Source organism: Gopherus flavomarginatus, chromosome 1, assembly GCF_025201925.1.
Source record: "Gopherus flavomarginatus isolate rGopFla2 chromosome 1, rGopFla2.mat.asm, whole genome shotgun sequence".
NCBI lineage: Eukaryota > Metazoa > Chordata > Testudines > Testudinidae > Gopherus > Gopherus flavomarginatus.
This window is the reverse complement of record NC_066617.1, coordinates 249,322,747-249,350,605: the sequence shown is the minus strand read 5'-3', so window position 1 is coordinate 249,350,605 and position 27,859 is coordinate 249,322,747. Positions and strand designations below refer to the sequence as shown.

The window sequence follows — 27,859 nt, the reverse complement described above, 5'->3', positions numbered from 1 at the left end:
CACACAGTAACACAGAAGACATTAAGAACAGTAACTGAAGGATTCTGTTTCAATAAAAACCAGAGAGAGAAAGTGGCATCAGCAATTGTGAGCAATTTGCATAATGGATGATAACATTTCAACACTCAATAGTGACCATGCCCCTCCATCCCGAAAGTGATGCCTATCAAAAGGTGGTTGACTTTCCTAGAGGATTTCGGTCTCTGCTTATCCACAGAAACAGTACAAGATAGGCAGCAGCAGTACGAACTTCCTCAGATTACCCTACTACTGTGCTTCAAACCTGATTTTGGGGGGCTATTGTAGGAACATGAGGGTAGCTACAACTCCATGTTCATTCAGACCTTTGGTGAGACTGTTAAAAAGGATGCTGGTTATGTACTTTGGACGGAGATGGACAAGTCAGTTTGTATAGGTCACTGATCAGTCAGAGGATGGTAACTTTCTGTCATTGATGACCTGGGCTGCATTTGACAGACAACCCAAAACTGAAGTGGTTCCATATCTCAACTAGACAAGATGCTTTTAAGCAAAGAAATAGCAAGTTCAAGCAACTTCACCATTTGAGTTATTTCTTCTCTTTCATTTTACGGACCCTCTGTGCTTTATGACTTAGGTGATATAAATTACACTGTCAAATTAATGACTAACCATCTTGCAAAGCAGAAACTGATCAAACCAAATCCTAAATATTTTAACATGTATTTAACCAGTTTTGCTTTCAAAACAGCAGGATTCTTGCTGCAACAAATTCATCACATTAAAAACATGCCCAAAATTTGGCTCCGGCTTTCTGTTCTCCCCAATTAGTTTTATTTTGGTTTCATAATGCATGTTTTGAGACAAAACCATTATCATGACCATTTGACCAATATACCAGTGGTTGAGACGCTGTAGCTGATTACCAAGCATCATTTAGTCCTATGAGTGAAACAAGTTAGCAACGCAAGCACGTTTTAGTTCTCTTTTCTATAAGGGAAGAATCCCTATATTTCTCAGAGAGATTTGGAAACAGGCTGCTTATTACTATTCTTGGCACCAGCGAACACAGTATAAGTAGCAGCTCTCACTGTAAATGAATGTGTCTCAAAAGCAAAGCCATGCTTTCTACTTAGGTGAGCCACCACGTATCTGAGAAAAGTACCCTTCCCTCTCTAACGGCTCTGTACCTCCTTCAGTAGCGGTTCTGTGTCTGGATTGGAGGTTTCTGTGGTGGTTGAAGAACTGTCATCATCTGCCAAAGAATCTTTCAGTTCATCCTCCTGTTGCTTTCCCTTTCCTCTTCTCTCCTTTTCCTCCCTCTTCTTCTGTGGTTTAGATTTGCGCTGAAACGGTTTCCCTTTCCCTAGGGAGATAAGGGCAGCTCCAGATTATTAGCAGCTGTGCTCCAAGACTGGAAGTGTTTTGCACCACTTTGTGCACCGAAAAACAATCCATCACTAAGCCTCCCAAGCCAGCTGCAGCTCTTAGTTCACGGAGAAATGGACTGCCATAGCATTTGCATCTTTTTTCTCATATGGTGGTTAAAAGTGCAACTTCAGACTTTTGCTGATATGTCTTTATACCACTTCACTTCATCTAAACAAGTCATGTCAAACCTAAAGGACTCTGACCAATACTAACACTCATACATTTACTCCCGCAGATCCTACCAACATTATCCACCTTCCACAGACACTGGCCACTTAGGCATACATAGTTCTCCTCTGTGACTCTCTGCTACCATGTGACTGGAGTTCTGTTTGAATGTTCAGTATTAGAAATTTCACCATGTAAAACTGATTTTGACAACAGTCACTTCAGAAACCACTGTGAATGTTTTATCACCCTAACAGACAAATGAGAAATGGAACTGCTCTGCAGACTTCCGTTGTGCATTTTTTGTTTGTTTGAGAACAGCAGTAATTTGATGGAGAGTATTTACAAATATTACAAGGTTCTAATGAGAGGATGTAACAAGTATGCCGGGGGATACAGATTAAACATCAATCTGCCTTCAGCATATTTTGTTCTCTCCATGTTAAATTTTAATACTTAAAACTAAATTTGATGTCCTACATTTTAAGCCCAAATGTTTTGAATGTTACTACAGGCCAAAACAGGAAAAATGTGTTAAAAAAATCCATAGACTTATCTATAAAGTTAGTTGTAACAGTTAAGATCACCCACCAGTCTCTACAACAAATGTATATATATAGAGGAGCGAATTACATTTAAATATACTTATTTCTTTTTGGTTTCTCTCAATTTCAGATTGAAGGTGCCTGAGCTCAGGGAAACTTACTGGGGGGATAGATTCAAAGGAGCATCATCTACAGATCTACCAAAATCCTGCCAGACCTCTTGGTAGACAAAATACTATGGTATGTCTTCGACTCTTGGGCAAGGGAAATGAGTTAACATCATAAAGAGCATCAATATGGAGCAACTTTAAAAACAAAAACAAACAAATCCACACCTGTTGCTAAACACCTTCATCCTGATCTATAGGCTTCTCTTGCCATTACCTCTAGTTATTCCCTTACTACTTTCTTCCAGCCATCCACTACAATACCTTTTAATAACATCCTTCTCAGATGCTGGCTTTAAGACTAAATGCATTCACTTATAAGCCATATTGTCTACATACTGCTGTTTTGTTTTTTAATATTTTGAGAGAAGACCAAATTCAGCTCTAGTAAATGAGTGCAATTTCAATTGAGATTTGTGTCTGCTTATGTTGGAACCGAATCTGATTCATAATGGTTGTTGCCATATTTCATTGTGTAAAACTTTTTGGAATAAAAGGTTACATGAAAAATGCTACACAAAATAAGGTTCTGACCCTGAAGACACTTAGTTGTGAAGAGAGCCCCATTGTGCAAAGCTGTACCCGCACAGTCTGTACCTATAACCTAAACTTCTATTTTTCTGGGTATAAAAGTTAACAAACACTGCAAAAATTCATTTTCAATTCACTTCGTCTGAGAAGCTATTACTCCTAACATTAAATTGTAAAATAGTTAGTAGAAACCTTCACGAAATATATTAAAACATTTTTGCAAACCTAATGATTGACTTCTCCTCCTCCTAGATCTGGCTATTCATTATCACAATTGAGAAGGTTGAAAAAACCACAAAGTTACACATCAAGCAAGGTTCATTCTAGCATCCAACAATGGCTGGAAGAAAACAGTCTAGTTTAAAAAATTACATTTCTCTCAGGAAATTTCCCCTTGCTTTTATTAGTTACTAATATTGGGGGGAAAAAGTCTCATTTTTTAGTTATATCTCTAGACAAAGTTTTGTCAAAGGCACAAACTAAATAAGGACAGATTTTAAAGGTATTCTGATGTCTAAAGATCCATATAGGTGCTTCTGAAAATCAAACTAGGTAGCTAACTTCATATTTAGGAACCTAAATACCATTAAAAGCCTGGCTCATGTTATCAGTGTCTCCTGTTCAGGAAAACGTTAATGTAAAAAATAGAAAAGTTGGTAGGGGTACTAAAGATCAGGTGTATATGAAACCACCTTGAACTTTTGTGTTTTTAAAAGTAGATTTCAAGTTGATTGTGCTTCTTTAACAGATGTACATTAACTAACGAAATCTCTATTGATTTGTTACAAGAGACCTTGTTAAATGGGTAATTTAAATAGCTAGGTCAAATTTGGCCCAAAATTTAGGTTTTGTAAAGATAGACATACTTATCAAACCTTAGAGTAATTGATTTAAAACTTAGCAAACCTTAGATGACTTGAAATATTTTCATGAAATGAAAAAATGTTGACTGTAAACAATACACCGCTACCCTAATATAACACGGTCATGGGGAGCCAAAAATCCCTAGTGCGTTATAAGTGAAACGCCGTTATATCGGTGTAGTGGTGGCAGGGCTGCAGCAGTGATTTGGGGAGCCCCAGGCCCTTTAAATTGCTGGCGGAGCCCTGCTGACGCAGCCCCGAGGTAGCAGCGGCAGGGCTCCAGCGGTGAATTAAAGGGCTCGGGGCTCTCTGCAGCAGCCCATGGACCTTTAAATCGCCAGCCCAGCCCCAGCGCCGCAGCCCTGGGGTAGCAGCAGCAGGGCTCCGGCGGTGACTTAAAGGGCCTGGGGCTCCCCACAGGAGCAAGAGCCCCGGACGCTTTAAAGCGCCACTGGAGCCCTGCTGCTACCGCACTATATGTGAACCCGTGTTATATCGGGTCGCGTTACAGCGGGGTAGCAGTGTACTTTTAACAAAAATAACCCTTGTACTGTTTGCTTCATTGTGTTACGGCACAAGAATTTGAAACTGGGAAAGTCTATTCACCAGATAAATGTTTAAAAATTCCATTCATTTTTATAGTAAATTATTAGTAGGGTAGGTAAGTATGCAGTGGCCACGGTGGCCCCAGGATATTAGAGACACAAGTTAGGTGAGTTAATATCTTTTATTGGACCAACTTATTATGGCTTATCCACTAACCCCCACTTTTTGTCCTATGACTCCAGAGGTCTTAACAGGCCACTCTATCTTGAATGGTCCATTACAATATAAGTAATAATTACTTATGCTAAACAATCTGTTCAACCTTGCAGTTCTGCTGTGAGGTTGGGAGTTCCTTTCCCAGACCTGAAGAAGAGCTCTGAGTGGCTCCAAAGCATGTTTCTTTCAACAGCAGAAGCTGGTACAATAAAAGACATTACCTCACCTACCTTCTCTCTCTAGGATAAGTAAGGAAATTTGTTTAATACACATTTTCACTCTGATAATGCTCTCTAAAATACTGTAAGACCCCTTAAGAGTCTGGTTCCTCTATAATGGAACTAATTTCTCTATTCTGATATTTTTTTTTCCATGTTAGACCACCACATTCTGGATACAACAGTATTTGATCAATCCTACATAAACATTTGAACAAAATCAAACATTCAAAAAGTTGCTGTCAAACTGCATCTTTCATACTAATAAACTCAGTGAACTATTAAAAAAAATAATAATCAGGATTTCCCAAAGCAACACGTTTTCATGGGTGCTGACCAATCAGAATCTAGTTCCATCAGCCTGACGTGTCTGTTCTAACATTCCTAAGCTTTCACATATAGAGAAGTTATATAAGGTATAATCTCTCGAAATTATACTTATGACAAAAAAAATCCTGTATTTTTTCTTGTGCAATTTCATATAACAGAATCAGACAAGGTCCTGATAGTTCACAAACAAACTTCAGACTTTGAGAGTGTACTATCACTGAAGGACTAGTTTATAGACTGAGAAACAGCTGCCGCAAGACTTTACAGAAGTGATACTCCTTAGCTAGATACCATGGCACAAATTTTATCTCATAAGAGGCTGATTATGCAAATATTTGGGTATATGCATAGTTACATGCACAACTGCTTGAAGAATCGGGCCCCAATTTTTTAAAATCCAAGCCCTAATGGATGAAGCAAATATCTCAATGAAGAAATTTTAAAAAGTGTATTACAGAAAGATTGGAAATGGACAAGTTTTATTATGTATTGCACTGAGTATTCAAATTGTATAACTCAAAACTGTATAGTAAATATTAGTTTTGTGTAGACTTTTCTAAGGATGAAGGGCTTTTTATATATAAATGCATTTTGTTGGTTTGGGAAGATGAAAAGTTAACACCATAAAACTGCTTGTCTGAAAGCAGAGAAAAAAAATAAAAGCATCCATTGTAGCCTCACTCTCAAACAGAAATGACCAACGCTACTAAAGGGATTTTTTTTTATAGAAGTACAGACTTATCTGAAGGTGTTTAGAATTAGGAAAAAGTTACAAGAGAAAAAATGGACATGTGTCTTATAAATAATTCATTAGGAGTTATGTGAAATGTTCTAACTTCATTTAGACTTCTGCTGAAACTGTTAGACAACAAACTAGCAAGTGATTACGCAGTGCATACTGCTTGAAAAATGGGTAAATAAAAACTTTATAACCAGCACTCACAATATTTAGGAACAACTATTTTCATCCTGAACATGTTAAGATAATCTTCCAATATACAAATTGCTGAGAATTGTTCCAACCAGGAACCAGATATGAAAATGGTAGTTAAGTCATACTAGCCATTCATTTGTTAAAAAAGACAACAATTTTGTTTCCAAGTCTTAAGAAATAAAAAGTATAGTCTCCATAGTTCCACTAGACCCTGATACTGCTGGAATCCTAGATGCATCTCATTCATAAGCACAGCCAAAACTTTGCATCCAGCAGGAATATTTAATACCATCTGTTCATAACAATGTTGTGTTACTCTGCTGTATTTTTTAATGATTACAATACAAGTTTAAATTGCTTTATCTGTTGTGATTACACAGTCATTTTAGGGTTTCTAACCGTATCCTCTGTTCTCTTCCCCCACCAATATCCATCTCCAATGAATTTTATATAGCGTGTAGGAAAGGCATCAGCAATATTCCATGTAAACAACACTGCCTAAATGAGTCCCACCTCCCAAAAAAACCCCAAACCAAACAAACAACTAAAAAGAATACTAGATTTAAATTTGTAACTAGGGTGACCCATCAGAGATGTGTGTGTTAGACTCAACAGGCTAATTAGAAAACAGTTTTGGACAATCAGTGTAATCAAAAGCTACACTAACGAAATATTTACAGCATGAGGATAAATTTCTAATAATAATCTCAAAATCTGTTTTGAAAATTGTCTAAAATCTAAAACACATGAGGTATGTACTTCAAGAGCATTTGAAAAATCAAAAGGTGCACATAAAAACAACTCCACAAGCACCCTGGCTTCAAGATTAACACACTTTATAAAAATTAAAATAAAGCAGGTGCCATTTATTAACTTGTTGACCTCCTAACATTAAGGACTTTCTGTCACAACTGCAGGTGCTAGGCATGAAGAATTCCATTGTGATAGTACTGTATTGATTCACTATTCTCCACTTTTCAGTTTTCATAATAAACTAGGGAAACCACCCCCCTTTCCCAAAACTAACTGTAGGCTAAAAGGGCTGAAGCCAGAAGAATAGTAATTTACAAAGATTTCTAAATATATATATATATATATATATATATATATATATATATATATATATATATATATATATACATATATATATATATATATATATATACATATATATATATATATACACACACACACACACACACACACACACAGACACCTGTTTTCAGTACAAACCTATGTCATATAAAACTTGCAAAAGAAAGTTTATCCAATGTTGAATGGACAATTCCAGAATTATCAAATGACAGAAAGGAAGTGTATAAACCCTACTCAGGATCATGCATGAAGCTCTGGTACAGCTGTGAAGTTAGCAGCTTACAACACTATGAAACTGTAACCTTTACATTTACTGGCTCAAAGCTCACTCTGTGGCTGTCATAATGTGCCACCCGTATTAAGCAAAGCAGAGTTGTATTACCTTTGTTTTTTGTTACTGGAGATGGAGGCTGCTCTGTAAACACATCTGGGGACAGGGACTCTGGGTGGTCAAACTCTTTGTCCATAGTTTCTATCAGACCAGCGATATCTGAATCCTCTGAGCTGTGCCTTGTGTTGCTGGTACATTCTGAGTGTGAAGGGTTAAGAAGTGGTGATTGTGGCAAAGAACTTTCAGTCTGTTGCTCTTGCTGCTGAGGCACTGTTGGTGTTGGCTGTTGTGAATGCTGCTCTAAGAGAACTTGAGCATGTTGCTGGTTTGTTTGCTGGTTCTGCTTTGCCCCCCTGGATCTTCTGCCTGCTGTATGATTCTGAGCTATAACACCTGAATCCAGGATAAGGGAACCTCCTCTGTTAGATGACTGCATGGAAGCTGTCTGTAGGGAAGTCCTGCTAGCAACATTTGAATTGTTTTTAGATTTGACATTTTCAATATCAGCTGAATTTCTATTGCTGTGCAGATGTGCTGTTGGATTGCATTGCTTGTGACTTCCTGCACTGGATCGTGATGAGGAACCACCTGCTACATAGATTCCTCTGGAGGAACTGTGATTAGAGTCCGATCCAGGTGCATTCAAGCTGGAAGAAGAGCAAGTGTGTTCAAATATACAGTAAGTGTATATTCCTCTACATAAGAAGAGTTATTACATCAATTAGTAATCCTGAACTACACAGTTCTTGGCTTATTTATCACAGAAATGTAACATGAAAACTCCCTTAAAGCTCAAGTGACAAGTCAGTAATACTTAATATCCATTATTCACTTATTTACATTTGTGGACAAATCACAGCAACAACACATAGTACATGTGAGAAGGAATACTGGTGTGGGGAGTTTCTTTTTCAAATAAAGCCCTAGGAGGCCCGGGGTAGTCTATTTTTTGTAAAGGTATAGTCAAGGTCCAGACTCCAGAGAAACATTTTTCACATTGCAACAAGAAGTTGTAGTAAATGAAAAGATTTCACAGTCTGTTCAAAAGTATCTGGCAGTCCAGATTTCAGCCACGGCCCACCTATTGACTACCTCTGCCCTAGGCAGAGAGCCTTAAGGAGAGACACTCTTGCCCCAGTCTGTTGCATTATACACTTTCTGTTTTTCTAACAGGTAGTATGTAATTTACTAAGTTGATTTTCACAAAAAAGTAGGAATTCCTCCACCCTCCCCACACTATTTGGATGCCCTCTTAAGTTATTGCTAAATTACCAGCCCCTTTTGTTAGGAGGGTGACCCTGATTAGTCTCCTGTACTATGAAGAAATGTTCCTTTCCAAGTGGCCTTATTCAAATGTGTGTACACTTACTTTCCGTCAGATGAAATTCCAACTATTCTCCTGAGATCAAATGGCCTTCCCATATCAAAGGGCGGGTTTGATGCCTCAAAGGACAGGTGCCTCCTGAATGGCTCCCAAATTCCTTGAGCATCTAAATATGCTGTTCCAATTACCAAGAGAAAGAGTACACTACAGGGAATAGAAGTAAAAAAAAGCATTGATTTTGTTGTCATCGGGTTAGGGGTGATGAGCCTGAATGCAACAAGACAAAGAAGATGCATCTTCTGCCAACAAATCAAAAGTAAAAGGTGAACAGTACCCAAAAAAGCAATTTTATATGTTGCTCTAAAGAGCAAAATCCCAGCATAACACATACACCTATTTAACCCCTCAATGTACACATATTATTATGGGATTTACAATTAAAGTGCAAAGACAAGATATACATATGATCCCCAAACCAAAAAGCTATGGAAAAAGGTTTCTGAAGCAGAAGTTAACTTGTTTCAAATCAGCATGGTCTCGTCTCCTTCTTCCAAATTTTTGACAGCTTCTTGATATTTCCATTGAGTGAAATGAAGTACCAATTCACAAAAAAGTTTTTCACAAAGATGCAATAAAAGAGTTAAGGAAAACAGATTAATCAAACAACAACAACAGGGAAACATCTTCAGATAAATTCATCAATATTCTATACAAGAGGGAAGAATTTTGGCCTTAGCTACTGTTTCCTGTCAAAACCACACTTTCAATGGAGGAAGAGTGAGAGCGATGAGGGGAGGTGAACAGGTTAGCATCTGATTTAATGCACAGAAAACTGAAGAAATTTTAATTCTTGGGTAAAAATGCCATTGTGTAATTAAAATATACTAGATGGACTAAAATATTGTCAACAGATTTAGTGTGCAAACTAAAAGTACTATTGAATACACACAGCAAGTGATTGTACTGAGAGAAAAAAAGTGTGTTTGTGTGTTTATATAACACACTGTTGCTTGAGTAAAAAAAAGTTCTCTTCTGTTTCCATCATTCAGTTCTTATTTTTACAGTTTTACTGTTGATATTTTAGCTATACTCAGTCATTAGTGTTTCAATACAGTGAAATTGCAAAACAAATTTATTTTCATTTCTGTTTGTAATTACAATATAAGGAATATAGTGAGAAATGGGGGAGGTACTGGACTGAAAGTCAAGAGACCCAGGTTCCACACCCAGCTTTGCCACCGATCTGAGTTGTGACCTTGAGCAACTTACTTCACCTCTGTGTGCACCTCTCTCTCCCGCTACATTCTTTGTTTTATCTATTTAGATTATAAGCTCTTCCTGGAAGGGACTATTTCACTACGTGTCTGTATGCTGCCTAGCAAAATGTGCTTTGTTGTCCGGTGTATACATTTGCTATTACGTAACTTCACTAACTGATGATACTCTATTTTAAATGTTTTACATATGACTCAACAATGCCCTCCAGGTTCTCAGAAATTCCATTATTAGTATCACCAGTTGTCTATCACATATGAAGATGGTAGCAGAATTAAATCATTCAAAAGGCATTTGCAGCTGAACTCATCTAAGTCACTGTTTCATATCTCCCTAAGGTGCTGCACTGTGGAAGAGCGACTTCTCATCTCCAAAAGAAGCCATGTTTAACAACGTTGCCTCAATTCCTAACTTATCACAGAATCCTAGAATATTAGGGTTGGAAGGGATCTCAGATGGTCATCTAGTCCAACTCCCTGCTCAAAGCAGGACCAATCCCCAACTTGGTTCAAGTCTGGCTTAGTTACAGCTATAAACAACCACACATCACCATGGTTAATAGGAGTGCAATATTTGATCTTAGCAAAGATGTTCTGGGCAAACATATGCTGTATTTTGCACTAGTTTTTCACAGACAGTTAGAATTCCCAATGTCATGGTGTTGGCACAAAATCCACAGTAGTTTGCACCTGTTTGTTCTTAACTTCATCTTACCATAATACATTTTACATCAATTACCAATTGCACTGTATACAAAATGTATCCTAAATTATACTAAAATCAAAGCATCTACCCTTTGTATTTTGTATTCAAACTCAGACAACTCCATGTACATTATGCAGGTACAAGCAACTCATACCTCATTATTCCTGAGATGATTATGTACAGTGCCAGCTCCCAGCTGGGTCTGGGCAGGGCTTCTGCACATGTTGCTAACATATGATATGGAAGAGATGCATTCAACACAAATATAAATTCAGAACCTCCTGCTGTAATGAACTTCAGTTCACGAATGACTCTGGAAGCAGTGAAATCTGGTGTAAACCTGAAAAAGTAAATGCAGATTGTTACACCTGTCCATATTTTAAGACTAAATCCAGTAAGACAGTTTTAAGTTCTAAATAATTTGCATTATTCATCCTTTTCATATTTTAAAAAGATAATAGCGACTGCAATGGCTGTAACTTGAGGAGGTTTTTGCTGAAACTGACTGAATCAGTAGGATGATCACTAGTCTCCCAGACACCTTAGCCAAACAGTACCTATGGCTATAATTCAAATAACTTAAAAGACAATGAAATCAGTCTCTAAGTACATACATAGAACGAATGTATTCTGTAAGAGAGAAGGCCTAGAATTAAGCCAATACCAGAGGGCAGATTTATCTAGCAGATGAAGCCAACTAGATACAATGGTTGGAATTAAATTTGGACCCATTTTTTTCATTAAGAAAAAAAAAATCAAACTAAAAATCAAACTAAAATTATGCAAAAAATGCAAAATTTAAGAGCGACAGTAATTAAGCAATGAAACAGATTACCAAGAAAAGTGGAAACTTCATCTTCAAGTCAAGACTGAATATCTTTCTAGAAAGCTATGCTGTAGTCTCATCACTAATTGTTGAGCTTTATGCAGGTATTAATGGGTGAAATTCTGTGGCCTGTGTCACATAGCAGGCCAGACTAGTTAATTAAAATGCTCCTTTACAGTCTTAAATGTTATGAATTTTTAGTAAAGGCTAATCAATTAGTATACAAAAGAGGCATTAAATACAACCAGGGCCCAAAGATCATTTCTGGAGCAGAGGGGTCCTTTCTGTAGCCAATTCTTGATTAAAACACCCACTACAATTTCAGTCAGTGCAGCATACACAAAGCCTGCAGGGTTAAAATGCTGTACATTATGATAGGGTCGCTCATAATACACAGAGGGATCCTTTTCAGTACACACTGCAATTAACCACAAGGATATGTTCATCTATGTCTATATTCTACGATATCCTGAATGAAGTTGTCTTAATATGCCTCTGTTTATACAGTTCCAAATTTACAGCAAACTGTTTTATGACCAGTAAATACAACACTGTACTCAGCTGTGAAATCTCTTTAATAGGTTCTTACAAACAAAGTTTGTTCCACTTTTAGAAAGGAAAGGAAGTTTCACAATTTTTGTTCGTACAGAAGAAAATTAAGCAACTCAAAAAGTTTAAATGAAAAAAAGGATTTAATCAACACCGATTTCTTACTGAGTAAAGCTTTGTACATACATTTTCTAATGCAAGAGTATTCTCAAATGATCTACATGAGGAAAATGGCCTCACTCTTCAACAATGTACTTACAATATAACAATGTCTTTAGAGGCATTGGCACTTAGTGCAAACTCTTGACAGTTAACAACTTTAAATCCATATCCTTCACATGTATATCCGCTGATTTCCATGGACTTCACATTAATCTGAAGCTGTCCTGTGTTCTCCACTTTGAATGTTCTTTTCAGTGTGAAATTTGGTTCTTTTAATTTCATTTCTAAAAAGATATAGAACAAAGCAATTAGGACTGTGTTAAGTCACTACAGTGCAGTAAATTCATTATCTACAAAAAATGCTTGCAAAGTTCTGTTAGTACCATCCTCACTTTAAGCCCAACAGAGATACCAGGAAATACATGCATCAGGGAAGTGGTGGGTGGTCGAAGTGCTGACCTTTGGACAAGATGTTAAAACAGAGGTCTCTGCAAGCAGTGTCAGATGGTTATCAAGTAGAATGGTTTTTGTCCAATTCCAGAGCATTCTATTCCCTCACAAAAAACCTGGAGAAAGCTAATCTATTGAGACTAATATTGCTTATAACCCGTCCCCCATCTGTGTAGTGGTGTAAACTATTGTTCACTGCATCTACTTTGCTTCTGTACACAGTTCCTGTACTAGCAGCATTTAACTGAAGGTTGTAAACATTACTTTCAGATAGCATGTGTAGTATTATCTGTACTCTAACACTAAATTCTTTTCTATCCTGAAAATAAAGCTCATGGATGACATCAAAGACATCAAAGTCAGCATTATTAAGAGGAATATCGCCTTTTAAGAATTTACACTGCTAGTGGAAAACCAATGTGAGGCATGTTTAGAGGTAGGATCTGAGTTTTGAACTTCAACTGAGTTTTCTACACATCACTCAATGGAGAAGGATTTTCATGACCATCCATCAAGAAATACTATGGATCTCTGCCAAAGGCTGAGAGACAAATCTTCTTGAATAGTTCTTCAGCCCCAATTCCTCTACCCTCTCCCTTCCCTGCCCCCTACACAAATTGTTCGCGTGGAGGGTTGCTAAAGGATTCAGGAAGACAGAGGGCTGGTTGCTGCCTTGGTTCACCTATTCTCCGATTGAGAGATCCAGGGCCATTGTAGAGGGTTTTCTGTTACTTTTGTCTGTTTTCATTCTTTTTCTCTTAAAAATTGAGGTTATATAGTCTCTAGTATCCATCACTTTAAACTAAAGTAACATTGGACAGACCTTTATCTGTATGTTTACATTTCTTAATCAATCTGTTCACAATGGCCAAATGCTGAAGACACTATGAAAATAAAAAATTTTGTTCAGAAATATTGCTTGTATATTGAAATACAGTATTTGTCAAGGTACATCAGCCACATATTCACACATTTTACATATTTGTAGAGATTCATTTCATCTAGGCGTTATAAAACAGGAAAGTGGTATTTTCTAGTTACTGCAGATATTCGTAGTTGTATACATCAGATGTCATGAGATTTTCTGTTCAGTGTAATAGGTCTTCATAGAATACTCACTTTCTGAACAGTCTTTTAATGATGATTCAGTGATCTTAAAACGTAATGAACTTCCTGGACCTGGAGGCTTGCCTGCAACCCTGAGGCTTTCAGTTGTTCCTTGGCCTTGTACCATTATAGCATCTATTACAGTCAAATTATTTCTGTATAAAGAGAAGAGGGGAAAGAAGAAACTTTTAGCAAAATAAATATGCACTCCATTGCTCTCTCAAACATGTTCACAAACTATATTACATTACCTCCCAATCCTAGAACAGTTTTATGTGTATGAGTAATCTCACTCACAATTCCCATGCAAAGTAAGTGTTTGCAGGTTAAGGGCTGCAGTAACCAACACAACGCATACTAAGCTTTAGTGAAGAAACTCATGATTTAGTTATAAAATTTTATCAACAACACTTAGAACTGCAAATCTCCTACATGCTTCTTTCAAACAGTAAACACACTTCTTTAAACTCTCGACTTCTCACAGCAAGAATATTTTAGGAAAAATAGTGTTTGACAAGTCCCTACTTTCAATACAGAAAGTATAGAACAGGGGTCGGCAACCTTTCAGAAGTGGTGTGCCGAGTTTTCATTTATTCACTCTAATTTAAGGTTTCGCGAGCCGGTAATACATTTTAATGCTTTTTTAGCAGGTCTCTCTCTACAAGCCTATATATAACAAACTAGTGTTGTATTGTAAAATAAACAAGGTTTTCAAAACGTTTAAGCAGCTTCATTTAAAATTAAATTAAAATGTTGATCTTACACCACCAGCCCGCTCAGCCTACTGCTGGTCTGGGGTTCTGTTCACCTCAGTCGGCAGTGGGCTGAGTGGGGCCTGAATCTGGGACCCCAGCTGGGAAGGGTCTGACAGCCAGAACCCCCGACCGGCAGCGGGCTGTGCAGGGCCAGCAGCAGGGACCCCAGACCGGCTGTGGGCTGAGCAGCTCAGCCCACTGCCACTCAGGGGTATCAGGACCCGCTCAGCCCACTGCCGGTCTGGGGTCCCGGCCCTGCCCACATACAGTGGATACCTAACTTCTCCCTGGTTCTGGCCCATTCTCTTCCCTTCTCTGCACTGAGCTGAGTGTGGGAGTGCACTGAGCACAGGGCTGGGGGTGAAGGGTCTGGCCAGGAGCTAGAATGAAGGAGGGGGCTCAGGGTTGGGGCAGGAGTTTTTGGTGTGGGGGCACTTACCTGGGCAGCTCCCATTTGGTGTGAGGGGTGCAGGTGGGAATGTGACTCCCGTTTGGTGCTCAGGGTGGGGGTGGGGATGGGGATGGGGATGTGCGGGGTGCATGGGATGTGGGGGGGGGGGTTGGGTATGTGTGGGGGTGCCAGAGTCAGGGCTGGGGTTCGAGTGGTAGAGGGCTCAGGGCAGGGGCCTGGGGGTGTGTGTGTGTGTGGGGGGGTCAGGACTCAGGGCAGAGGGCTGGGTGACTGCCCCCCCCAGAATCCCCAACCCCACCGCTCCTTGTCCCCTGACTGCCCCCCTAGGATCCTACCCCATGCCTGTCCCCTGACTGCCCTAACCCTTATCCACACCTCCGCACCCAGACAGACCCCCTGGACTCCCATGCCCCATCCAACTGCTCCCCACCCCCTGACAGGACCCCCTAGAACTCTGGACCCATCCAGCCCCCCCCTGCTCTCTACCTGCCCCAACTCCTCTCCACACCCCTGCCTCCTGACAGGACCCCCAGAACTCCCGACTCATCCAACCCCCCCGAGCTCCTTGTCCCCTGACCATCCCCTCCAGAGATCCCCCCCACCATAACTGCTCCCCCAGGACCCTCCTTGCTCCCTGTTCCCTGACTGCCCTGACCCCTATCCACCCCCCAACAGACCCCGGGACTCCCATGACCCATCCAACCGCCCCCCTGCTCCCTGACTGCCCCCTCCAGAGACCTCCGCCCCTAACCACCCCCCCGGGATCCCACCCTGCTCCCTGTCCCTTGACTGCCCCCGCCTGGCCCTCTTACCATGAGACTCCCCGCTCATCCGGAGCCCTGCCGCCGCCACGTGCGCAGCCCTGCTCCACCTCACCCCTCAGAGCGCTGTGCGAGTGGCGGCAGGACTCCGGATGAGCGGGGAGCCAAACGCTGCCCTGCGGGAGTGCGCAGCCCCAGCCCCAGCCCCAGCCCCAGCCCCAGCCCCAGCCCCAGCCCCCAGAGCGCCGCGCGCGCGGTGGAAGGGCTCTTGGGGGAGGCGGGGAAGGGGCTGGCGGCTTGCTGCGCTCAGGTCAGCGCTCCAGCCTGGGACCGCGGACCCCGCGGCTTGCTGTGTTGGCAGGATTTTTAATGGCACACGGAGTCCCAGCAGGCAGCCGCGTGCCATTAAAAATTGGCACGCGTGCCATCTTTTGCACGTGTGCCATAGGTTGACCAACCCCTGGTATAGATGAACTTGAAAAGAATCTAAACATCTTAATGTAGAAAACATATCTGCAATATTTGAATGAATATTTGAAGATATGAACTGAATGCCTTTGACCATTATAAATCATAAGGTAATGTATACAAACTAAACCCATCATTTCAAACCTGGAGATTCCACAATTAATCTTGAAACAATGGGACAATTTATTGGTCACAAGTGGTCAAATGTGTAACCTACACATAAATAAGAACCTAATTAACTCAAACCTAATTCAGAGACCTACCATACCTGATGATAATTAATGATGAAACAGTCTTATTAAGAATTGGAGTAAATTTTACTTTGACAGATTTTCGCTCTCCAGGCTTTAAAACTATGTTTAAAACCGAATGTCGAGATAGACCCTCTGCAAATCCTGTAGTGCTCTGCAATGGCTGAACCTTAAGACAATGAAAAATAAAAACCACTTATAAAAATTAGGGAATTTTGCATAGATTCCACTGAGTACATACAAACTATATTTTCTAAAAAATTCTTATATCAAAACATGCTTCCTGATGAAGTTGTTTAAATACTTAAGTAGCCTTTTAAAGTCTTCTAATTCTCTGTTAGACTTAAAGGGTAACAGAAAAAAAGTTTTTCTTTTAAAAAATACATAAACATTTATTCACAAGAGTGTCCAACATGAACTGGAAGTGCCTCAAATAGTCTTAAGTCAATGAGAGTTTGATCAGGCAAAAAGAACAGGTTGCAGCTGCTATTCTGCCACCAGTTGATATGCAACATTTGTTATTTTTATTTTTAAGCTATCATAGCCTTTAACAGAAAAACAAGAGATCTACAGCACAAAAAAATGCTATATTATATATATAAGTTCAAAGCAGTGCAACTGGATTATTCACCACAAGCAATCTGAGCTACAAAACACTCACCTGGGTTCCTAAAACCCTCAGAGGACAGGGTATTCAGGGGGTTGTTTCATGTGCATCTCTAACACTAATATTATTACTTTGCAATTATATAGTGCTTCACATCTTCAAAGTGCTCTACAATTATTAAATCTTCAGAACACATTTTGAGGTAGACGGGCTAAGTATTACCAATGTAAAAGGAGGACACAAATCTAATATTTCTAAAAATTTCTCAAGTGACCTTTTCCTGATCTTGATCTTACTGTAAGAAAGCACTGATTTATGAGACGATAGTAAAATAAGTCAGTGGTTCTCAACCAGGGGTCCGGGCCCCCTGAGGGGCCACAAGCAGGTTTCAGGGGGCCTGCCAAGCAGGGCTGGCATTAGACTTGCTGAGACCCAGGGCAGAAAGCCGAAGCCCCATTGCATGAGGCTGAAGCCCAGGACCCTGAGCCCTGTGATCCAGAGCTGAAGCTGAAGCCTGAGCATCTTAGCTTTGCGAGGCGCTCTGTGGTGTGGAGTCCTGGGCTATTGCCCTGCTTGCTCCTCCCTAATGCCATCTCTGGCTTTTATATGCAGAAAAACAGTTGTGGCAGTCGGCCATGGAGATTTTATAGCATGTTGGAGGGACCTGAGAAAGAAAAAGGTTGAGAACCCCTGAAATAAGTAACTAGGTATAGCTTAGCTAAAAACTGACTAATTGGAGGGAAAAGAATAAATATTTATACATTCGAAGAGAACATCTGCTTAGGGGGATCACAAGTAAAGTTTAGACTGTCACAAAATTCTGAATGAAAAGTGAAGTGACAGATGTCCCACCACCTGAGTATTTAAAACTAGCATCCAAGAATATATTGTATGGAATACTTATATAACAGTAAGGGGATGAATAAAATAAGCCAACAGATATTTTTCGTCTTTAAGTTCTATAATTACATAAAAGAATAAACCTACTGGAAAAAAAATAAATTTGAATTACACACTAATCTTGCAGGAAAATTGCTCTGCAATTTCTATTAACATATCCAACAAACATCACATGCCATTCATAACTTTGAAGACTCTATGGCAGTATTTTTATTATACAATATTTGTGTGGCTATGTAAAAACATTAGAAAAGAAGGAAGTGTTCTGAAATAACTTACAGAGTTTCTGGAAACCTGGAATTCTAGTGTCCTCAAATTGAAATTTGTTGACTTACTCAAGTTAAACCTAAAATATAAACATATACTTCTTACCAAACTATATTACAGTGAGATAGGATATACAGATATTTATGAAATTCACATAATTGACAATATGGGCTTTATAACAATTTGAAATAATTTATGGATTTCAACACTAACCAAAAGCACCAGGATTTATATTAAGATGACTATAATGAAGATACACAGATAAAATGGCCACTTATTTTTCTTATTTTGCTTGGTCTCTCCTTTCTCCACTCTGCATTCCAAAGAGGAAAATCTGAAGCATTTGTTTAGCTCACCAGCTTTGCCCCAAACTGATGGCTGGCAATGAAAGTGTACTAAAGTTTCTTTAGCTTTTCATTTCCCATTTATACTAAAGCTCTGAATTCTCTCTACAGCACAACTGCTGTTGATAAATACTGCACTGATTTCCCCCCACCTCCCTGCAAGTAGCACATTTGGCATCAAAGCAAGAGGAGTTAAAATATTCCAAACAATACTTACCGCTCTATTAATTTGTCTACAAAAGATGATGGATTGGAATACAGAGCTAAAGGAAGGAATTGAACACAGACAGGAACATCTGCTGGGTTTTCTAGAATAATTTCTTCCTCCTATTACAAAAGCAACAATTTGACAAACATTTACATTCATATTAATTGTGAATATAGTGAACTTTTCCAAATGTGAAGACCTATTTCAAAATATGCTTAGTCACTGTAAAATGATCCTATTAACACACACACACACACACACTTACCGATGAGCTGTTGGTATTAGTAAGTGGGAAACTTAAATGGCGTGGTGAACTGAGTATGGATGGCCAGGCCAGTTCAGCTGTGATTTTCAATATTACATCCTTCTGGAGATCTGTGTCCACTTCAAACATGGCACTCAATCTAGAAAAGAAAAAAAGTTATAAAATCCACCTTGTGATAGTGGAATGGCGATAGCCTAAAAAAACAACAACATTTTGTTAACTTTCCATGCACTCTAGAAAATGTATAATTATTTTGGAATGCACCACTCTTCAATATATTTTTACGTTTGTCAGACATTTGATCTTTACCTGAACTTACTGCTATTTCAGTTATAAGAAAAGGAAAGCACAAAGGGACAACACAACCACACTGTCTGTGCTGTCATATCTTTGCAGAATATTCTGTGCTTTCTTGTTTTGTTCCTCCCATGCCTCCTTCAATTACCAGAGTACTCTTTTGTTACAAAGGTGTTTTATGGTAGCGAGACCATGACTAAGGCTCTGACTACAGTGGTGCAAAAAGGGGAGTTAGAGTAAACAGTTACTGTTGAATCCTTTTCTAATACTGTTTGGCTGTCCAGTGTAAACAGGGTCAAACAGCATTAAACCCACGAGTGGATATGCAAAGTTACTTTTATAAACATTAGCTGTTTTTAAACACTGGTCCAATATGGCATAGCTTCAGCTATACAGCTTCACAAACTATGTCATAAATACAGGACACACAGTGAACCATGTTACAGCAATGCCAACTACCACCATTTTATCACAAGTCTCAGGATATCCGGTGTTCTTCAGCACCAGATCCTGGAGTCAGGTGATTTTAATGAAAGTTAAGATTTTCACAAAGTTTCCAAATCCCATGGCTGTAGAGAAAAATCTGAACAATCTGACCTAAGTGAACCCTAAATGTCCAATCCAGAAAGTAAGTGAAAAGAATCTCATACAGAAGCTCCCCGACTTATGCAAGCATTCCGTTCTGGAACACCTTGCATAAGTTGAATTTTGTTAAGTCAGGAATGTATCTCCGATAATTATGCCAAAAAAAAAAAAAAAAAAAAGTGTACATGGAATTTTTTCCGTTAAGTCTGGATTTCTGTAAGTCAAGTTTGCATAACGTGGCGAGCATCTGTATTTATGTTAAACCTCATGAATTAATGAAATCATGATTTACTGAGGCCTGAGTCATGATATTTGAATGCCGAGAGATGGCAGTACTGAGGATACATGTTTGCCCCCGATGCAGTTGCAATTTGATTCCAATTTGAGACAGGGCATTAGTCATCTAGTCTAACTGGACTAAGCTGTTAAATTTTTCTGTATCCCTAATTCAGTTTTCCTCTTGCCCCAGTGATAGTCCCTTCTCTGGCCCAGCTGCTCAGTGCACTCACTCTTCTGGGCTCCACTGTCATGCTGAAAGATGCAGAGCACAAGCTTAGGGAGAAAATGGAACTGAAGGATAAGTGTAATGAGTTGTCAGACCAGGCCAAAGAGATTCTCACCTAGTAAGGGACAGAGTAGCCCAACACCCAAATAAAACTTACTAGCTGGTGTAGAGATTCAGTAGGCAGGTAGGAGCACTGGAGATATGGACAATAGGTCTCAGGCTCCTCAGCCAAGGCCTTCTGTTGGCATGGCTTTAGTACCAGTCAGGTTAGTCCAGTATTCAGACCGAGCATGCTCTATTCTTTGTTTAAAGTATCAGAGGGTAGCCGTGTTAGTCTGGATCTGTAAAAGCAGCAAAGAATCCTGTGGCACCTTATAGACTAACAGACGTTTTGGAGCATGAGCTTTCGTGGGTGAATACCCACTTCTTCAGATGCAAGGAAGTGGGTATTCACCCACGAAAGCTCATGCTCCAAAACGTCTGTTAGTCTATAAGGTGCCACAGGATTCTTTGCTTCTTTGTTTAAAGTTTCTCTGTATTATTTGTTTCTTTAACTGAATTTAGAGGGCTTTACACATTCATTGTATCATGTAACTATTTGGAGATGTGTTTTCCTGTATTGCTTTCTCTCTTCCTCAAATAGTTTAGCCTTTAATGTAAACTGCAAAAAGTAGATAATATCAGGGAATTCTGACAGGGTCATATTTCCCTTCCTTTAAGAGTTACTGTTGTGCTTTCCAAGGGATGTGGCAGGCACTTTTGTTATGCTGTTGATATAGTTCTATTGCAATATTTCAATACTTATGTTAAGTCTTTTTGTGTTTTCACAAAGTCTAGAACATTAATAAATTCCAAGTTAAAATGGATATTATCACAATAAATAGGATCTCAAAAGCACTTTGCCAACATTAACTAATCCACACAATACCCTTCTGAGACATAGAACGTATTATCCACCATTGAAAAGCAGCCATTTCATGCATGAAATATAGCAGATGCTTTTAGCAGAGCACAGTAGCACCACAAAACAGTTCAACTTCTTAGACATTAGTTTGAATGTTTTTAGTCATTATCATCACACTCCATATAACACCTTTCAAAAAAGTATCCCAAAATACTTTACACCAAACTAAAAGATTTCTACTTTTCAGTGGTGAATAGAGTAATCTCAGTACAGCGGCAAAAGGAGATAAACTAGATAAACAGGAGCACAGCAGCTACTTTGCACAAGCAATACCACATATTTTAGGAATACTGTGTAAGCTGGGGTTTCCTTTAGCCTTCTAGTTTACAAAGAAAGATAGTCAACTACAAATTCACACTAGTTGATCTACCTAAGCCAGAGGTTCTCAAACTCTGGTCCGTGGATCACCAGTGGTCTGCGAGCTCCATTCAGGTTGTCCGTTGATAGTTTCCTCTAAGGTGCACGCCTGGGTGGCTGCACATGAGAGAATGAACAGCCACCCACCTAATCAGCGGAGCTGTGCATGCATGACTCCACTAATTAGGTGCCTGGCCCCTGGAGAAGACGCACATGAAAGGTGAGGTGGTAGCCGTGGGGGGGGGTAGGGGGTAGGTGTGAAAGAGCAGTGGGGTAAGAAGAGGGGGCGAGGGGAACTTGGGATGTGCAGGGCTGTGGCGGCTAGAGAAAGAGGCGACTTTCCTCAGCTCCAGGGCTGTGGCTGCTGGAGGGAGACCCCCCCCCCTCCTTCCCAGCTTCAGCTTGGAGGCTGCCACAGCAGGGGAGAGAGGGAGACACACACCCCCTTTCCCAGCCCCAGCTCAGGGGCTGCCATCAAGGGGGAGAGAGGGCACATTCATTGCATTAGAAAGGTAAGACTACTGATATTAAAATATATGAGTTGTGTGCTTTTGTTTGTAGAACAAAAAACGTTAATGATTAACTTTTTAATATAGCGCCTTTATCTGAAGTGCTTTACAATAGTTCGCTAACCGTACCAACAACATTTGGAAAGATCATTAAGTGACCCACCAAGAACCTCTCAATTTTCAAGTAGTCTTCAGAAAAAAAAAGTTTGATGACCACTGATCTAAGCCAAACATAGCACCTTGAGAAAAATGTCATTTTCCCCCGCTTCAAACTCTTTTAGAAGAACAAACCTAGCAATTATTCCTTGCCCTTCTCTGGCAACACAAGAATTCAACGCTGTAAACACAAAACAAAAAGGATCAAGTGATTCACAGGCCACAGGGCAAATATACACTCACCTATGACCTGAGTTCTCGCTGATTCCTGCCCACACTCTGAACAAGTTCTCATGCAAATCCCAATCCGAATCCCATGCATCTTCTTGCATCGTTAAGCTGTGCTGAACTTTAGGTTCAGCTAAAAAACAAAAACCATACTTTTATACACTTCAATATTAAGGGGGGAGGAGAATAAAATGAGATTTTAATTACAAAAATGAAAATTACTTACATTTACCTAAGAAAGGCAATCCAACGTAACAGTGATTCCCACAATGTAAACCAGGATCAAAATAAATATTTGCTATCTGCAAATTGTACAAGAACAATTAAATGAAGCAAGCATCTCTGATGACTAAAACAGAGAAAAATTCCTGCATTTAGGATGGACGAATCCCATGCACTGCTACAGACTAGGGACCAAGTGGCTAGCTAGCAGTTCTTCAGAAAAGAACCCAGGGGTTACAGTGGACGAGAAGCTGGATATGAGTCAGTGTACCCTTGTTGCCAAGAAGGCTAATGGCATTTTGGGCTACATAAGTAGGAGCATTGCCAGCAGATCGAGGGATGTGATCATTCCCCTCTATTTGGCATTGGTGAGACTTCATCTGGAGTACTGTGTCCAGTTTTGGGCCCCACGCTACAAGGAGGATGGGGAAAAATTGGAGAGAGTCCAGCAGAGGGCAACAAAAATGATTAGGGGACTAGAACACATGATTTATGAGGAGAGGCTGAAGGAAATGGGATTATTTACTCTGCAGAAGAGAAGAATGAGGGAGGATTTGATAGCTGCTTTCAACTACCTGAAACAGGGTTCCAAAGAGGATGGAGCTAGGCTGTTCTCAGTGGTAGCAGATGACAGAAAAGGAGCAATGGTCTCAAGTTGTAGTGGGGGAGGTTTAGTTGGATATTAGGAAAAACTTCTTCACTAGGAGGGTGGTGAAGCACTGGAATGGGTTACCTAGGGAGGTGGTGGAATCTCCTTCCTTAGAGGTTTTTAAGGTCAGGCTTGACAAAGCCCTGGCTGGGATGATTTAGTTGGGGATTGGTCCTGCTTTGAGCAGGGGGTTGGACTAGATGACCTCCTGATGTCCCTTCCAACCCTGATATTCTTGATTCTATGAATAACTGCAAAATTATCAATGTGTTACATTTAAAGAAAAACTGCCTATTAGTATGAATACACAAAAAACTTTCCAACCTTTGATTTTTTTCCTGGCTCTAAATCTTCTTTATTGCTCCTCAATCTCTTGTAATAAAACCGTACATCTTTGGACAGAGAGCGTACATATTGTATTTTCACCTTCTGAGAGAAGGAATTCATAATATTTAAACTCTGATGAACTATTTTCCCCTAAAGGAAAGGAAAGGAAAAAAGTTATACTGTATACATTTTTCCCACTCACAACACACAGTGGGCAAGCCATCAGACATCTACCTACATACGTAGCATTTACCTACCTCAGCATTTTGGGGGAGGCCTGAACAATTTTTCATTCTGCTCTCCCAAAACAGAGCCAATTCCTCTCCCAGTATATCACAGTACAATGCAGAGAACCACCCTAAGTATTTTCAGGAGGATTAGGTAGATGATATTTTGAGATACTCCCCAAATTTATCTGACTCCTTTTACATTATAGGTGACAAAAGAGAGACCAGGGGCTGGATTTTAGGTTCCCCCAGCCCTAAGGCAGAAGGGGAACCAGCTGCTTGTGATGGAACTTGTGCATAGCTGCGAACATTTAGAAGTATTTTGAAAGGCACAATAAAGTAGAATTCTGGAATCCAGTAGGCCCTCAGCTACTGCTGGGTTGCGAGTACATATATGGTGAAATTTACAACACATATAGTGCTTTAAAAACACTACTACTAAAACATCACAACCAGAGATGGCCAAAAAAGAGAATGAAACTTTCATCAATATGTATGAGAAACAAATAGATGTTTCACAGAAAAGTTTTGAAATTCCATGTTTTTGTTCCAGCTCTAGTCATGATCCTCCCTCTATAAAGCAGGTAAGTAACATGCCACAATTTTAAAGCAGAGTTAGATGACACAGCTATCATCTGCAGAGCCCTGATTAGAATGCTTGAGCCCCATGTTCTCCATCCTGTGTCTATTTCACTATGCCATGCTGGCACTCATTGAGATACTCCCTCTTCTGGCAAAAAGCCATCACGGATGCTCAGTAGAGGCTGGCTTAGCTGGAAATTGTGATTGTCCTAACTGCCATCTCTGGCAGTATAGATGCTACAGCCCCCCATAGCCACAAACTACTCTGAGATCCTAACAAAAATCACGGGACCTGGGATAATGTTTTTCCACTCACTGCAAAGGTCAATGCTGGTGAACGTGAAGGAGAATATAAATAACCTGTGATCTTTAGTCAAGATCAGTGACCACCTTTCAGCATTCACCAAAGAATATAGACAGATGCAAATAAATTATGTCTTTGAGGTTTTATTGCAAGAAAAAGGACTAGAAACTTGCATCCTTCCCTCAAATGAAATCTGAGATTTACCTTTTATATATCTCAGTGCCAGAGCTGGGGTGAGGAACGGGGGTAAGTCACAGCTGTGGGCTTGCAAGCCACAATGATGGCTGTAGGCTCAGGAAATTCTTGAAGTGTCACAAACAAGAAAAATAATTTTTCAAAAGTGATGACTGGTGCATGAAGGGACAGTTTACTACATCGCTTTGTCCTGACAAATGGACACATTCCATAGCAGGAAGAAATGACTGTGCCAGAGCCTCATGTATGGAGTCCTGCAGATACACCCATCTTTTATTAAATGGGCAATTTGGGACTCCAGTAAAGTCTTTAGCAAAAACTAATAAGTTTTTTTTTAAATCAAAACACTGTCCTAAACCTGTACAGTGATTACCAACAAGAAGAGACTATACAGCTGAACGATCCCCTTTGTGAGCCGACAGCCATACAAAAAAATCTTAAAAATCCAATTCCCATCCTTTATTCAACTCACTCCCTTGCAATAAAGCACCCCTACAGTGGTCCTGTGCTAGCATCTCTCCTCTCTGATCTCTCTCTCCCCCTGCACTTTTAGTTTTTGTATTCCTTTCCCTGATGATTCTCCCTCCTCCTTGGTTTGCTACCCATCAGAAGGCTACATGCTGTTCAGACTGGGTGATCATCCATTCATGGCTCACAGCTGGGCCAGGCTGCACGAGATCCCATGGTTGTGCCAAATGCCACAGGAGCAGAGAACATAAAATCTGGTTAATGGGCTGCTCCCTGACACACAGCCCTGTACAAAATCAGATGCTTCTGGGGCTCAGTGCATGAAGACTGCAGCAGAAGTAGAGAGATGAAAGATAAGCAGATCTCCACAAGCAGTCATCGTGTGTCTACAGAGAGATTAAAGTGGATCCAGGATCATACAGCTTCCTTGCTGTATTGTTCCTGTACTGTTCCACATATCCCCTTTGGGGCGACCCATCTCCAGGTTGGAAAACAATGCTAAACATACAACTAATTTTGTGTTTTTGTAAATTGGCCAATTTAAGAGTTTCTTTGGTTTCATAGTCTTTCTTCTGAAGATCTCAGAAATCCAGAGATATACCTGATAATTAGATGCCTCTCTCTCATTCCTGGCACTAACACAGGAGGAATGATGGAGAAAACAATTGAGTACAGCTACATCAGAATGAAGCTGAATAGAAAGCCAAGTCTGGGCCAGGAGTCAATATCCCAGGCTCTCTTCAAGTGATACAATAAAAGGTGAGTTGAGGTGTGTGTTATGTCTACTATCTGGGATGATACGAGTTTTTATAGTGCCAGCTAATGAGAGCTTAAGAATAATCACCACTGTTCCCTACAGCATAGCAATTCAGAAGTCATGAAGCAAATCAAAGGAAGTTGCTCCTGAAAAGGATGTGAAGAAAGAAAATATTGTCAACAAAATATCTTACTGGAAAGGAAGGCGGAAGGTGAATGTGTTTAGGGGAGCAAGTCAGTGAACCCACAGCAATTACAGCCTTCACAGGAATTGTCAAAATCTGAAAGAACAAGAGAAGTTTAGTAATACATCTTCTCCAAGTGGAATATTTATATGTCCATCTATTCATCCTTTTATTTCTGTTTTTAGTTACATCAACACATTTTCTAAAAATCTGAAGTTCTATTATTCATGTTTCATATGTACATATAATCAAGCCAACAGACTTGGCATAATGACAGGACAACCAAGTGTGTCAAGTTTAATGCAAGGATGATTATTTTAAAGTCTCATCATCCAGCCAAATATTTTGATTCCTCAGCCAATTTTCTAAAAGAAAACTCCTCAGGTCAAAAGTTTATCATGAAAAATATTAAGAAATCCATTTTTCCTTAATCACACACATTCTATTAATTTATATGCAACTCAAACTGCATACAATGCAGAATAAAACATACAAACAAGTTACAAACTTTCCAATGGGCATTTTTTCCCCCTTGGAAAATACAATGACATCTTCTTAAAAATACTGCACCTATGTTTACAAAGGAAATATTAAACTGCTCTAGAAGCACTATAAATCGTGGTAAAATATTAAGCTGTAGATGCAAATGTCTGTTTTAGGGATCGGAATATATAAAAGTAGTATTAAAGATGAACAGATATCAGTGCAACAAAGTTCTCACAATCAGAACAAGACTGAAACGTGTGTGCACACAGGAAAAAACCAAACAGCTTCAGATTTTACAATTGCCCAGAGGGTCAAATATGTATGCATCTGTGCATATGCAAACAAATGCCATTATTATTTCTGCCAAATACAGAATACTAGAAGACTTCTAAAAGAGCCCCTTTTTCTGCAGCTGCATTCAGAATAAACTACAACCCTTCCTGACTCCATAAACGCACAAAAACAAACACAATGTTCACAATATAGTTTATAATATGCTATATCAACACACACAAAATCATTGAAAGTTACAGCCAAATGTTGTTAAAAATGAAAGGGATCCCATTATATGCTTCAAGGTTACTCCTCTTATTGCAGAGATTAGAATATATCAGAGGGTATGTCTACACTACCGGATTATTCCGATTTTACATAAACCGGTTTTGCAAAACAGATTGTATAAAGTCGAGGGCACGCGGCCACACTAAGCACATTAATTCGGCGGTGTGCGTCCATGTACCGAGGCTAGCATTGATTTCCGGAGCGTTGCACTGTGAGTAGCTATCCTCTAGCTATTCCATAGTTCCCACAGTCTCCCCCGCCCATTGGAATTCTGGGTTGAGATCCCAATGCATGCTGGTGCAAAAA

General features: G+C 39.7%; 1 protein-coding gene across 2 annotated transcripts in view; it reads right to left on the bottom strand.

Annotated features, from left to right (window-relative positions):
- The window catches only part of TMEM131 (transmembrane protein 131), a 177,336-nt gene that overhangs the window by 23,246 nt on the left and 126,231 nt on the right, over positions 1 to 27,859 (bottom strand). For both annotated transcript variants that reach the window (XM_050931968.1, XM_050931969.1), the window contains exons 19-32: positions 26,516 to 26,602; positions 23,787 to 23,939; positions 22,818 to 22,893; positions 22,607 to 22,724; positions 18,991 to 19,129; positions 18,735 to 18,844; positions 18,186 to 18,252; positions 16,417 to 16,568; positions 13,765 to 13,907; positions 12,293 to 12,479; positions 10,813 to 10,998; positions 8,724 to 8,882; positions 7,406 to 8,001; positions 1,170 to 1,345 (exon numbers count right to left, since the gene is read on the bottom strand). In XM_050931968.1, the coding sequence (XP_050787925.1) occupies positions 1,170 to 1,345; positions 7,406 to 8,001; positions 8,724 to 8,882; positions 10,813 to 10,998; positions 12,293 to 12,479; positions 13,765 to 13,907; positions 16,417 to 16,568; positions 18,186 to 18,252; positions 18,735 to 18,844; positions 18,991 to 19,129; positions 22,607 to 22,724; positions 22,818 to 22,893; positions 23,787 to 23,939; positions 26,516 to 26,602 (2,349 nt within the window). The remainder of the gene's footprint in view (positions 1 to 1,169; positions 1,346 to 7,405; positions 8,002 to 8,723; positions 8,883 to 10,812; positions 10,999 to 12,292; positions 12,480 to 13,764; positions 13,908 to 16,416; positions 16,569 to 18,185; positions 18,253 to 18,734; positions 18,845 to 18,990; positions 19,130 to 22,606; positions 22,725 to 22,817; positions 22,894 to 23,786; positions 23,940 to 26,515; positions 26,603 to 27,859) is intronic.